Source organism: Melanotaenia boesemani, chromosome 9, assembly GCF_017639745.1.
Source record: "Melanotaenia boesemani isolate fMelBoe1 chromosome 9, fMelBoe1.pri, whole genome shotgun sequence".
Classification (NCBI taxonomy): Eukaryota; Metazoa; Chordata; class Actinopteri; order Atheriniformes; family Melanotaeniidae; genus Melanotaenia; species Melanotaenia boesemani.
In genome coordinates this window covers 5,524,727-5,539,155 of record NC_055690.1, presented here as the reverse complement: position 1 = coordinate 5,539,155, position 14,429 = coordinate 5,524,727, and the positions used below count along the sequence as shown (strand labels likewise).

The 14,429-nt window shown below is 38.0% G+C and overlaps 1 protein-coding gene across 3 annotated transcripts; it reads right to left on the bottom strand.

The window, feature by feature from the left end:
• Positions 1-2,290: 2,290 nt before the first annotated feature.
• LOC121645469 (F-BAR and double SH3 domains protein 2-like) lies at positions 2,291-12,992 on the bottom strand. Of its 3 annotated transcripts, none has more exons than XM_041993951.1 (11): positions 12,913-12,992; positions 11,461-11,552; positions 11,249-11,308; positions 11,043-11,139; positions 10,781-10,915; positions 9,613-9,764; positions 9,167-9,286; positions 8,271-8,393; positions 7,318-7,413; positions 2,471-2,573; positions 2,291-2,382 (listed from the first exon to the last, which is right to left on the bottom strand). In XM_041993951.1, the coding sequence occupies exons 6-11, from the start codon at positions 9,715-9,717 to the stop codon at positions 2,366-2,368; spliced, it is 564 nt and encodes a 187-aa protein (XP_041849885.1). In that variant the 5' UTR covers positions 9,718-9,764; positions 10,781-10,915; positions 11,043-11,139; positions 11,249-11,308; positions 11,461-11,552; positions 12,913-12,992; the 3' UTR covers positions 2,291-2,365. The 3 variants fall into 3 exon arrangements, with proteins under 3 accessions (XP_041849885.1, XP_041849884.1, XP_041849886.1); XM_041993950.1 differs by lacking the exon at positions 12,913-12,992 and adding an exon at positions 11,646-11,742 and having other exon boundaries at positions 11,249-11,306; XM_041993952.1 differs by lacking the exons at positions 10,781-10,915; positions 12,913-12,992 and adding an exon at positions 11,646-11,742 and having other exon boundaries at positions 11,249-11,306.
• Between the last annotated feature and the right edge of the window lie 1,437 nt (positions 12,993-14,429).

Below are 14,429 nucleotides of genomic sequence, written 5' to 3'. Positions count from 1 at the left end.
CAACTATGTCAGATGTGAACCTTTTCTATCAAGATTTTTTAAAGAAAAGACAGAAAAAATATTTTATTTACCCTCTTTAGATTTTTTGTTGGTACAAATTATTACAACTCAACTCTTTGGGATGACGTTATTGAATTAAACATGATTGTTGTGAGTGTTTATGCTGTGACTATCTGTCTCCCTTCACAAAAGGGCTTAATGATGACAGCCCTGGTTTGCCAAATTCATCCAATATTTTTACATTTTATAAATAACCCTTCTGTTTTTGTGAGAACAGGTGACGTTGTGCTGACTTGGCAAAAGAAAAAAGGCAGCAGTACAGGCACAGTGAGGAGAAGTGTCTCACCGACAGTGAGGGATCGTGGGAAGTGTAAGTGGCCCAACGTTCATTCTCCAGCTCCTCCATCACCTACAGCATGCAGAGGGAAAGTGGGTGTTTTATACTCATATTCCAAAAAGAAACACACACAGAATATAAATCATGTGCAAGAGGATTTCTACTCACCAAGCACTTCACACCTGTCTGAATAAAATAAGTCTGTGACAGTATGTGTTTTTTCCATCTCTCACAGACATCACAGACCTGGTTCATGGCGCTCTTAAGTCAGGTATCCACAGCAACCCCCACTTGCTGCAGAAGGTCCAAGCGAGCTTCAGCTTTCAACTTCATTGTCTTTGGAGAGAGAGAAGGGGTCGGGATTGGTAAAGGACCCATCACTGACCAACAATCTTTTTTTCATATCAGTCTTTCTGCTTGTTTATTTAACAGTTTGGATCTTATTTTTTACACAGACAGGATACGTCTCAGATAACAGAATGGGTTCATGCATGAAGGAAAACCTGATTTAAATGGACCGGTCAACCAAAGCAAACATGAGCATAATATGCATCTAAATATAATTTATTTTAGGAATTTCACCTACAGAGGCACCCCTAATTGAATGCTATAAGTTGAATTTATATCCCAAAATGTGATAAATCTATGTCATATAGTTTCCTTTATAAAAAATCATTCAGACTGATCTCTGGATTGTACTGTGATTTCTTAATGAGGCGATGTAATGAAGCAATAACTACCAGTCCGGTGAAAGAGGCTCTGTCCAGAAACCGAACCTACACAATGTCTCTCACTTTCACTTCCTTTATGAGCAGGAGATAAGAGCTCTGTAAACATCAGACCTCATGACTTCACTTAGTACAAATGAGGTCATACAAAGAAAAACCTCCCTAATTATTCTTTATGTCAAATCACAGATTACATTTTTTAATGATTACACATTGACAAACACTAAGCAAAAACATTGTATATAAGAATTGTTTTTCAATAAATCTAACAGCAGAGGGTGCAAAACATCCCAAGCCTGATAAGAAGAACAGTGAAGCGGCAACAAAGGCTGAAAATAAGCTCAGTGAGGCAGAAAAGCAGAGTACATGTGGTGAGACTTGAATGAAAAATAAAAAAAAAGAAGAATAACAGACGATGTGCTGGCCTCAGTCAGTGTGTAATGAGTTGCATCTGTCAGTTTCAAAGCATAAATGATAGACAAGCTGGCAAAAGAAAACGCTAAGTGATGTGGAAGGAAGAAAAGCGTGAAATAACAGAAAGATAGCTTAGAATCTGAATCATATGTTGTAATGTACCTGAATGCTAAACTCAGAGATCATTACACTGCTATAATGTATGCATCCTGTCATATTAAGGCATATAAACAAATGTTAATCTGTAAACACGTTTAAACCTCTGCAAAATAAACAAAACAAAATGTATATTGTTGACTTGCTCCTGATCCTTGTGAGTTTTACATTTGTTGCAACAATGCTGCTGCCTTGTGTGTATCCATATGTTTTAAGGCTGAGCAGACTTTATATCACTTAAACAGAGGACTAATTTCCAAGGCTACAGATACACTGATGTTACAGTCAGAAAACTAGTTGACATTTCTACAATGTCAAACAAATGATGTCCAAAAACCTGGATACACATCTTCAGTGACAGGCCATTTTATGTTAACAGCTCACATACATAAAACTATATTTACAAACTCGTTGACTAAAATTTTGTTGAAACAGAATAATTTATCTGTCCGTTCTATAGGTCGTCACATGCGTAATAGCACTGCAGCCTATTTCTGTGTTTTCAATTCACTCAACTTTGTATGTTTTTACCCAGAGAAAAAAAACAAAGAGGGAGCCCATCTGAACACATAACAGCATGAAAGCTTCACACAGAAGAGTTTAAATGCAGATGAAACAACAGTAAATGTTGACAATGTGAGTCACAGACTCACAGATCATTTCTTTGGTGTCTTCTATCTTCAGTTCCAGATCTAGTCTGCCCTGCTCAGTGGGGGGTAAGCCATGACTTTCACACTCTTCCAATGACTGAAAGCAACACACAGACACACATACAGCTTGATTAGAAATGGAGAGTGTCTGAGTATTGAACTAAATTTGACTTGTTTATTCTTACTCTCTTGCAGTGGCTCTCTGGCCACTCTGGTTGCCCATTTCCTGGCCTCCTTATTCAGACTGTGCTCCTCCGTCGTCCCTGACTCTGATTCCAGCTGACGACTCTAATACAAACAACCATACGCAAGCACACGCACACAAAAACAGGCAGGCATTGGTAAGAACACACAAGCCTCCACACAGCCAAACACACATAAGTACAAATGTCAGTGTTAACAGCTCAAGGTGTGTGATATGCTGAAGCTGTTAATTAAGCTCAAGAAAGTGTGAAAGTGATTGTTTTCTTCTCACATGATGAATACAGCATGTGTTGCAAGGCTCAGTTATCTTCTCAGAACAAAATAACTGCTATTAAAGACACATGTGCAAGAGCATGAGTGTGTGAGAGTGTGTGTATATCTGTGTCTGCTACAAAGAGGGAGAGCAGAATGCACAGGTTTTTATATGCACTTTTTTAACACAAAATACGCAAGCCTGTTAACAAATCCACATGGCCTTCTAATAAAACATTCATAATTAATTATATCCATGTGGTAATTTTTCTTTAGAGATGGTTGTAATCTGCCTCTAAGCTTAAACACTTTCAGACAAAATCACCAACATGACTTTTCAAACTCCTACAGAACTTGCATTCCACTAGACTCCACAAGTTAAAACAGCTCAGCATATTTCAGTACGTATATTTTACCCCTTTGCACTTTTTTCTGTAGTTAGAGTTGGCCAGGTTTTTACTGGGCAAAGATGATGTTGTATAATTCTGTATGTGAACTAAAAGATTAATTAAACTACAGACAGCTGGGACCTTGTTTGCCCACTGTTAATCGTGCTGTCTCAAAGAATAGTAATTAGGTTTTTCAGAAAGAAATATACGGTATTATATCTTATATTCATGTGATCCATAATGTTGGAACTTTATCCACATGGAATTGCTTCTTCACACAGTTTGTTACTAGATTGTTATCTATTATTAAATTTGCTAACTTTAGTGAGAGAAATCAAGGTTAAACGCTCAAGGCTGAGATTCAAACTTCTTTCAGCCTCAAAAAATATAACCACTGACAAGTAACACTGTTCATTATGGTTAGGATACAATACTACATTGAAAACCTGTATCCTGGCACTTCAACTACTTTCATACATGTATTGAAGTTCTAGAGATATTCTGGAGTGAGAGCATAAATGTAAGCTAAGAAAATACAACAATTTTCACATCCTTATCATTTTCTAACTTCTGTTTACTGTAGATTATCTTGCACGTGCTCCCTAACACTTCCAGCTAGGAGTAATTGTATCAACAACTGTGCAAAAGGTTGGACCAAATCATGCAGACTATTTTAGAAATCTCCTGTTCCCATATGTATTGTTATTTAGCTAAACATTTCTGCAGACCAGTCCCACTCTGTTCATAATAAAACCTTGTCACTGCAGTAGCATCCTTCCCCAGTAGGACACCAATGGGACCCAGAGAACTGCTAAGGAAGTAGTCAAAAGCCCCAACAAAGGATCTGATGTGTTAACCCAGCCTCCAAACTCTCCTGATATCGATTTTAGGGCATCTATTGGAAGCAAGCCCAATCCACAAGGACTCCATCCCACGACCCACATGGCCCAAAGGATCAAGACGTCCTGTACCAGACACCCCAGGACACCCTGAAATGTTTGCACCCTAATTGGTCAGAGCTTTTTTAGAAGTATGAGAAGGACTTTCTCCATATTAGGCATACTGTCATAATGTTATGGCTAATCTGTATACTATACTGCCATCTGTATATGTTGTATACCAAATACCAATCTGCAGGGGACAAGAGCTGAGCAAATGAATACCCTCATGCAAGTTTAAATGAGCCCTAAGATGTCTGCTGCACAATTTTAAGACGTCTGCGTGTGGATTTCACTTGGGCTCATTTTTCTGACTGCCAGAAAGTATATGCACAAAACAAAGAGCTTACTTCTTGTTCTGCAGAAGCTCCCTGAAAAGAGTTCTTTCTAGTCTTAAATCCAATTTTTCTTTTCTTTTGTTTTTTTGTCCAGATACTTTGATCAAATTAAGGACATAAGGTAACCTACAAGCATTTGAATGTAATGAAAATTAATGCTGGCACAAAAAATACACAAGTCTTCTCTTTGAATGTCATGCAGCTGATTTAAAGTCCTCATTCTCACATCAGCTCCCTCCTAAAACATGGTGGTAAGTCTCTAAGAGCCTGTTAAATGACTTGGATTATAAATATGTTTATGTCAAATATCCAGTGTAATTCTTTTTTAAATGGTCACAAAAGTTAATGAGAAACTAACTTCAGTAGCAGGCAAAATTCTAGGTACCGGTAGTCATCCTATGGTGCAATGTAAAAGACGCCACAGTGAACTCTAAATGATGGATCATGCTGTACTATAATTACAACATCAAAAGTCATAATAACTGCCATTTGAGTATATAGGAGAACAAAGTACCCACACAACCTGCATTACAGCATAAAGCAGAGCAATTTAACTAAACATGGTTATTAAACTTTGAAAGTGTACAAACAGAAAAAGTGATCCACTTTATTAACCAATGAAATGCAAGGCTGACCCTGACATGTCATTTTTCTTCATTATTTCCAAGAACTTGGGTAGTTTTTGTTCAGCTTAGCTGATGGTTTAGTGGCTGGATCAAAACATCTTCTAAATACATGGATCTAACTATACATTTAGTCATCTCTCTTGTCTCCTCTTTTGGACTCAGCAAGTACTCCTTGTGCATTTAAGTCTGCACAAGAGCCCTGCACATGATATTATGACACGTACTGTGACATAATGCACATAGCTCTCTGATAACTGAAGTTCTTTGTAATAACTTGGACTATAATTAACTAGATAAGGAGAATCTATACAGAAACTAAAACTTACATGGGTACGATCCTGACCACCATTTGTTATGATGAACAACATCTTCCTTAAGTCAGACTGGAAAACCATGTTTAAAAGTAAAGATTTTTAGAGCACAAGGATGTGTCAAAAGTTGTTAGTAAGCTAAAACATAATTTGTCCTGTAATAATAAAATAACCCAGGGTGTTATCAGAGAGAGCAAAAAGTTGTTTGCATATGTCATGTGCTCAATCTGCCTTAACTTGTTGTGATAGCTAGTCCACTGTCTGTTTAAGAAGAGGGATGGACCCACACTTCTAGATAACACAAATGGGACGTAAATATTTTTATTTTAGTTGAGTCTAGTTACTGTCTGACTGTTAATTAGAATTTAATCTAGGAAAAGAAAACACTGCCTTGTACATCAATGTATGCTTAGGCAGGGGACATCATTTACTGTATGCTCTAACACTGTTCTGTGCTATCAGTAACCAGCAATTTCAGCAATTAATAAGCTTCTCCTTTCAGGAAAATCTATCAAGGTGTCATGATCACAGATAGTGAGTTTTAAGGCAACATTGCTTTTATCAACAGAGCAACCCTAAAGACTATGTACTCATCTTAGTTTGATTCACTCTGATCATGCAGCAAAAACAAACAAGAAAGCTAAATTTGTAGATGAAAACCTGAAGGAAAATTTTAAGTTGAGGTTCCTTTACAGTTCACTTTCAAGTAAATGTTATCAGGCCAGACAAAGTATCAGGACATGGATGGAGTAAATGAGCTATGGTTTGTGTCGGAAATGAAGATGGGATGCTAACAACAGTTAAAACTACCTGTGCCAGGGTCATTCTCATGGCACTGACGGGCGATGGTTCAATGTCCACCAGCTGCTGCACCGAACTCAGAGTCTGCCGTGCACACATACAGACGGGTAGGAGGCATCCACACACCCAAGAGCAGCAGTGCAAACACATACACATACAGGGATGGGTTAATGGGGGAAAAGTGTTAGCATAAGATTGAACAGGAACAAGAAGACACAAGAAAAGGTGTAGAACATTTATATACAGAAAAATGTTGAGTAGCAGCAAAGGGAAAAAGACCAGAGAGGGAAGAGAAGCTGAGAAGAGAGACGTAGATAGAAAGTAGAAGAAAGAACAATATGACTCAGACACAGGAGAAAAGGAAAGCTTTCATACGGAGGAATTAGGAACTGTGTCCTCTAAGAGACATTGCTTTCTAAGTCTGAAATGGTCTCCTGAGGAGTGAGACGGCACACATCCAACTGTTCTACTGTGATCACACACACTCTCATCATTTGACAATAATCTTAAATATTTCTAGCATCCAGCAGCTAGTTGAATTTAAAAGATTTTAGTTGAGCTTTTGTGAAAGATAAAAGATTCAAACACTAGAAAGATAAGTTCCCAGTGGACACACATTGCTTGGCACTGGCAATCAAAATTAGAGCACAGGGCTGATTCATGCCTCTGTTATGTGGTCTCCAGACACTAGTTAAGTGGACTATTCCATCTTGAATTTCTAACATGAAGAAATCTCCAAAAGCAGGATATAAAAGACCCAAAGATTTCTCTAGAGAGTAAGAATGATCAAAGCTTTGGCTCAGTTTGGAAAACCTCTCAGCCCCCAATGTTTTCATGTGTTTTTTTAAATTCATTAAGAATAAAGTGAGAATTCTTTTTCAGGAATTCAGCACACTGATATTTGCTAAGGACGTTGTCCACACATGTAAACTACAATATGGGAGAGAAAGAATATAAGGAGGGAACATCCAACATGTAGTAGAGTAGGAATGCTGGTTCATACCTACATGTGTCTCAGTGTGTGAGTGTCTGTCTGTCATAAGGACAGAAACAGCGTCTGGCACTGAGCAGGTTCATATGCAAACAATCTGTGGACCTTTAACAAAGTAAAACACTGCTGCATGGGTATAGATGTTAATACGGCATAGCTGTGTGGAGCTATCCGAGTCTTACCGTGTCACATTCGCTGGGCTGGAACTGGAAGTCGTGTGCTTTGTGAAACACAGGATTCTCCTGCAAAAACAACTGCTGATTGAACTCTTGTATTATCTGAGAGATAAAACAGAACGTAGATAGTTAATCCTGTTCATTTGATTAGAAATTTGCTGCTTTAAAAACTCTATTTTAACCTCTGTGAATCCATGCTGACTGCATCAGCCACTAACCATGAAGGAACAAACTGCATCATTTTTTACAAACACATTTCAGATCTACAAAGGGTGAGTGTTGAATGTTTTTTTTATTCATACACCGATTTTGGATTTGATTGTGACATGCGAATTTAGGTAAAAGAACTTGTTAAGTTAAGTGAGGAGGATGGTCGAGGCAAAAATGAAAACTAAAATGAGTAGGACTTCTGCACTGTAGCCCTTGAATATTTTAAAGGATTGCATTGGAGAATGCAAATATCTGTCAAAATCACTTTGTACTAATTATTATTGTTGTTACTTTTCTTTTTCTGTCTGTACATAAATTGTTTTCCACTGATTACTGATATTGCAAATACTTAAAAATACAATTAGTATTGATACCAAAACAACAGTCATCCCTGCAGACAGGTAAAGAGCCGCCTCCTGGAAGACGTCTTTCAATAAGTCAGATTTCAGCATATTAAAATTGTTTGTGAGGGGATGAAGTCAAAATTTGGGGCAAAATCTATGTTTTAGAAAATGCATGTGAGCAAAAGACTTGCAGGCAAGCATAAGAAAGCAGTCCCACAGAGCACAGTACACTGAGACCTATGCAAGCTTGTTTATACATTTAAACGGAAGTAGTCTGGTGATGCACATAGAAATACAACAAATATATACCGTATTTAGAAAAATGTTAAAATATAGTTCCCTTAGACATAATGACTCAAAGACCTCAAATGAGCAGTTGGCAGTCCTACACCACATTCGACTCACCCTGGTGGATTTGTCCAAGAGGAACTGGTAGGTGTTGTGCGTCGCTTGGGAGGCCTCTAGCTCAGTGCGACACAGCTCTACCAGATAGTCTTTCACATGCTCATAGATTCTCCCATCTGAGGCCTGAGGACAGACAACGAGAAGAAACATGGGTTCCCAGTGAGAAAAGATCAACTCAGTCAACTTCCATGGCCATTTGTGGTAACATTCATTTATTTAGGGCCATAACAGCACTTATTTCTTCCCTGTTTCCTCCCTGTCCGTTTTATGAGGCTCTAGGAGCATGTCACCTTCATCAGGTTATAAAATAGAACTCATTCAATTTTTTGAATGAATGTTCTAAACATACTTTCAAGTGTCCAAGTTAAAAACAGTATTTTTTTTATTCTGCTAATACAATGATAAGACTCCCAGAAAAATCAGTAAAATGTATACAACAGTATCCCTGTGTCACCGAGAGACTATAGCTGGTAAGCAGAGTATTTATCAAACAGATACTGTACATCCAGCTGCATTCATTGCTGCGGGCTGTTGAGTTGTTCACCCTTGTTTTCAGGGTCTAATGCAGGACATATACAGCTTCATGTTTTGTGTTGACATTGTTTACTGAAAATTTATATTACTTCGGTTCTGCTGGTGTTTTCTATGACAAAAACAGTGCACGCTCCCAACAACTACTCCTGCCAGTTGACCAACCAGAAGCAGCATGCAGAGTTTCTAGCAGAGGCTGATCTGAGAGGATCAATATAAATAAATAAAGGGGTATGTGAAAAATGCTGGACTGAATCCTGGACTTGTGGACTCATATTAAATTACCCTGAAATGAGCATATTAGAACCCCTTTAAGAAAAATGTGCAAACAAGAGCACCGTTTATATGACACTGCCTGCTTTTACCTCCACTTTGGAAAACGTAATCCATAGAGTGACGTCCGCATGTGGTTCCACAGTAGTACTGACTTCTTCTACATAGAAGGTGCTCAGCGGGACTTTGTAGGAGTTTCCAGCTTTGTTTGCCTAAAAAAATGATAAAATCAAAAATATTTTCATTTAAAAATGTCTAAAGAAATATAGATTTTTGTGACTTTCCAAGCATAACTGTCCAATGAAGCACAACTCGTTATGCTGTACAATAGATTTTATAGCAAAACACATGCAAGACATCACCGTTGGGACCTGTTAACTTTGTACTGATCAACATTTTTTACATTGTTGCATATCTAGCAGGTGGTAGCTCAAAATTTCACCCCATGTTTAAAAAAGAAAAGAAAAGAAAAGAAAAGAAAGAAACTAACTATATCTATTAATGCACTGCTGGTTGGAAGGAAGCATTTAGTACTGACTTTGTAGAGCAGCTTCAGGGCTTCCAGCAGGTATTTAACTCCAGGGTTGTGAGTTGATAAAAGGCCGTTCTTCAGCATGAAGGCCAGGGCACTTTTGAAGACCATGATGTGTTTAATAAGAATGGAAGCTGACAGAGACGACCACCATTATCCTTAAAAGAAAAAAGAAGTAATTCATTATCTGGTTGCAATAGCAATCATAAAGACGGAATTTAATTGTAAGATTCGGAAAAAGAAAAATAAATAAAAAAATAAATAAATATATATATATATATATCTATATATAAATATAGATATATATATATACAGAGAGAGAGAGAGAGAGAGAGAGAGAGAGAGAGAGAGAGAGAGAGAGAGAGAGAGAGAGATTTCTAAACAACACATTTGATTTTGGAAGAGTCAATAAACATATTTTTTTTAAAAAGCACAAAAAAAAACAGAAAAAATCGATAGTAAGGTGACGTGGTATAATAAATAATGTGTTGGGAGTGTGTGCGCTTCGGTCCTTTTAGGGGATTTCTGTGTAGCATCATTTCTTCAGTCTATTCTTTGGTTTTCAGTTTAGGCTCTCCTCAAGTTCAGGTTTAGTTTTCTTTATGTTATTACAGCTTACTACTGACATAAATATCAAACAATATCATATCAAATAGATTGTAATATAACATTTAAAACTTGTACAAATAGTTATACAACTAAAAAAACTATTAGTTTTATAAATCAACAGAAATAAATGTGTTTGCCCATGAGAGTGAAAAGAGGCAGAATTACCGGTGAATACAAGCTGCAGTGGTGTAAAAGGAGGCTGCGGAAATAAAAGTTAATGACAGTGTGAGATTACACCTGCTTTTTGTTTATCTGTAGTCTCTGAATTTAAAGGGGTAGTGCACCCAAAAATGGGTGTTTTTGAGCTGTAAACACAGTATTACTTAACTGTGATGAAAACTATAAAATTTGTATTTTTTGTTCATTTAAAAAACGGGATTTTGTGGGTAAAAAATGGCTCATAACGCCCTCTACAGGGTAAAACCAGGTGATGTTTTTCGTGACACAGAGAGGTATGTACTTCACGAGAAACTTTTACGACAGACTGTACAAAAGGTACATTTATTTAAAGTAATTTACTTAATGTTTCCAGGGTCTTCTCGCTGATATCTGCTAAAATAATCGCCAGAGGCAAAACTACACTCATGACATTAGAGTCTTCTTGCAGAAGGGGACAAGTCAGCAGAACCAGGAGGATCTCCGGAGATTTCAATGCAGTTCTTGAGTCAATAAGCAACTCAACCAGGGGATTTATATTCACCTGCATGGACAGAAGTTGTGTAAGATCACACAGCAGTTTTTCTACATGTCTGAAATGTATCAAATAAATGTGGTCAAATCTCAGTCAAATTAAATGTGTATGATTTTAGACATAATGTCTCCTTAACTGATTGTTTGATCCATGGGATTGCCAGCAACTGGTCAAAAGCTTGGCTCGCAGCCTCAAGGTCCACCATTAAGGCTCCAGCTTCCAGTGGAGATCCACTGATTTTAAATTCAAAATGTTTAAACAAAAGGACTGAGTGGCTGTACATTTAATTCTGAAACTTAATTCACAAACACATACACAAGAGAAAAAGAACACTTGACTTACTTGGCTTTTGTGAAACTTGCAACAAGACTTGAACTCGTCAAAAACATTGATTTTATTTCTCTGTCAGACAAAGAGGGAAAATTAATGATTAAGCCTTATAAACATTACGGGCAAGGGGAAATATATTAATCAAACTTAAATAGTAAATAAATGCAATTATAAAAGATAAATAACTCCATAAAAATAAAAAACTCCAGAATTATGGCAATTACCTTTTTGCCTCCACGCTGCTGTGCTTCATTTTTAACCATTTTTGCAGTTTGGGTTCATCAAGACGCCCAGTGATCTGTCCACAAGCCCAGTTCTTAAGAGACAGAGGAAGTTAGGCAGTAGTCAAAAGGTTTTTTCCTCTTCAATATTTGTGGAAACTATTTGTTTTTAATCATTTTTACACTACCTATGAAGGTGAAGAGTAAATGAAGTTTGTATTCCATCCAGCTGATATTTTTAAGTCTGCATAAGCCCAGAATAGTACAATTAGAAATTAAATTTAAATCTCCTGGTATTAAAATGAGCCTATACGGGATCCAGAAATTTATGACATTTAAATTTTCTGAGAAATTGTACAAGAGTAAAACTACCAATTCTAATTCAAGCAAAAGTCCCATCTGATGACACATGGGAGGTCATCAGACATGCATATCAAACAATATCATATCTGGGACTGCTCTCAATGCCAGCTGTCCTAGAGCACAGCAGCTACAGCCCATCCTGTGTAACATAGTGTTCAACACAGCAACACAACCATATGTTTCAATAATATTTGCCTCTGGCATTCCAGAAATTTTTCCACGATCAGGAAAGATGTGGGTTGTGTCCGAATGTCCACCCTACTCCCTACAAAGTGTCCTATATGGGGGTCACGCCATCTTGTAGGGGTGTCCGAATGTCCAGAGAGAAAAAAGTAGTGCACTCAGAATTACCCACAATGCATCTTGAAAAGTAGTGAGCATTGATGGTCACAAGACGGGTCAATATAGACCACAATGCACTGCGGGCAGTAGCTCAACATGGTGCGAAATGACCTTTAAATGTAAGTATTTTATTAATCATATTCAATGTTTGAGTGGTGTTAATGCATTGTTGAAATAGAAAAAAAAACTTGTGTTACCCACAACTTTGGATTGGAATGACATCTTGACGTGTGTTGTAGTTGCTGTAGTGACGGCTGGTAGTCATGTGATCTGCAGCGAGGAAAAAATAGGCTGTTTTCGTATCAAATCACCAACACTATGTAGTGTGCTATATAGTGCAGTCCTACGTAGTCAACGAGGGGTTAGGGAGTAGGGTGGACATTTGGACACAGCCTTGGTCTCTCTGTCCACTTCATGCTTTATCTAGAATAGTTCCTAGAATAAACATCACTGAGGCAGAACAGCAGATTAAAGACTCCATATAAATTTTTTAGCCAAGCATCCCCAGGACCATCACATACATACCACTATCAGAGGTCCATGGGAGCTGAACCAGGGTGGGGGACAGACTGCCGTGTGGTTGTCCAGTTCCTATTTGACCTTTGTCCCCACTGCTAAAAGCCCACAGGAAGCAGGATTAATACTATATCTAATAAGACAAAATGGCTTTATCTTAACAGAGGTTCACCAAGTTACTAAAATATTATTTTTAATAAATAAACCTAAAATTAAACAAATTGTAGTTTTTACCTGCCACATGCAATCTGGGATGCAGACCCATCCAGACCGCCAACCAGTCTGGGTCTCACTTCATTGGTGGAGGACTTGTGACCGAGCTGACCAAGGCTTCCATCTCCAAAAGTGAAAACTTTCTCATCCTAGAAATCACAGAATCCAATAATGGATGATCTCTTTGATTAATTATCTTTACATTCAGAATTTTGGTGTCAGAAGATTGTCATCACCTTTGTTAACACAGCAGTGTGTGACTCTCCACAGCTTATACAGGAGACACCCAGAGGTCTGAGAGCAGGTACCATACAGATGTTGAACCTGCCTGATATAAAACCAAAAGATGGACAACAGGATTGTTTTTCTAAATAAGGATACTTACAGTGAGTAAAAGTGGCTGATGTGAAGAATAAGTCACTGCCAGTATGTTCCACCTTTAGGTTGGAAAGACTAAGGGCCTGATTTACTAAAACCCCTGATGAAGTGCACAAAATTGTCTGCTCACACAAATAGACTGCACATGTTGTTTGTTTATGATTGACTGAGATTGTTGGCGCAGTTGATTACAGGCACAAACAGCAGTATTCAAATGAGGATTTAGCGTGCATTATGCTTTTGCCACAGAAAGCTTAGAAGCAGAGCAGGAAGGTCACAATCCTAAAAGGAAATTCGACCTGATGGAGACATATATTAGAGGACGAGGCAAATGAGAATATTGCTGAACTCCAGCAGAGAAATCAATAGTCTGCCTATAGCATTCCAAAAATTTTTACACAATCAGAAAAGATGTGGTCTCTCTATCGCCTTTAAGGCATCTATGCCTCCTCCTTGCAACAATAACTGCAGCCATTTCTGTGTAAAGTTGTGCCAGTTAATACCTGTCTTTAATACGTGATAAATAAAGACACAAAATCAGCCAATGCAATCAGTTTCATGTTTGGGAAATCACATTGCGTGTGCTACGTTGATCTATTTGCATCTGTTCCTCCAAATATTTTGCTCTTTCTGGCAGAGATGCCCAAATTACATATTCATCAAGTGTGAAAGCGGTAAATGGATTGTTGTTGCGTACCTCTCATACCCCTAAAGTGGGTCGTAACAGTTGTGCACATTATTTTGTCCATTTGTCAAGCTTGGTTTGTCCAGTTAGTACATCAACTCCAACATGTTTTAGCATGTGCTAATATGCTATCAAGTTTGAACATACTTTTACACACACAAATCTTTAGTAAATCAGGCCCTTAAGAGTATATTTAAAAAAAAATAACGCTACCTCTTTCATCCACCCTGTTGAGCCCCAGTTGGCCTGACTTATTGGCTCCACAGCAATACACCAGGCTGGAGAGTGTGAGGAACAGAGTATGGCTCCCTCCAGCTGATATCTGGGTCACTGCTACTCCAGACAGGGCACACACCAGGACAGGCTTGTGTTGCTTTGACACCTCCTTGCCTAGACCCAGCTGACCATGAGTGTTTGAACCCCATGAGAAGACATCTCCTCCTGGAAAGTGGTAAGACACAAAGAAAATAAATGA

What these genes read in the sequence shown, in the direction of transcription:
- LOC121645469 (XM_041993951.1), bottom strand. Translation starts at nt 9,717, where the DNA reads ATGGTCTTCAAAAGTGCCCTGGCCTTCATGCTGAAGAACGGCCTTTTA. An exon ending in TTACGTTTTCCAAAGTGGAG is followed by an intron (nt 8,394 to 9,166) that starts GTAAAAGCAGGC and finishes GTCTGTCCTCAG; the next exon opens with GCCTCAGATGGGAGAATCTA. An exon ending in AGCCCAGCGAATGTGACACG is followed by an intron (nt 2,574 to 7,317) that starts GTAAGACTCGGA and finishes TGTTTGTATTAG; the next exon opens with AGTCGTCAGCTGGAATCAGA.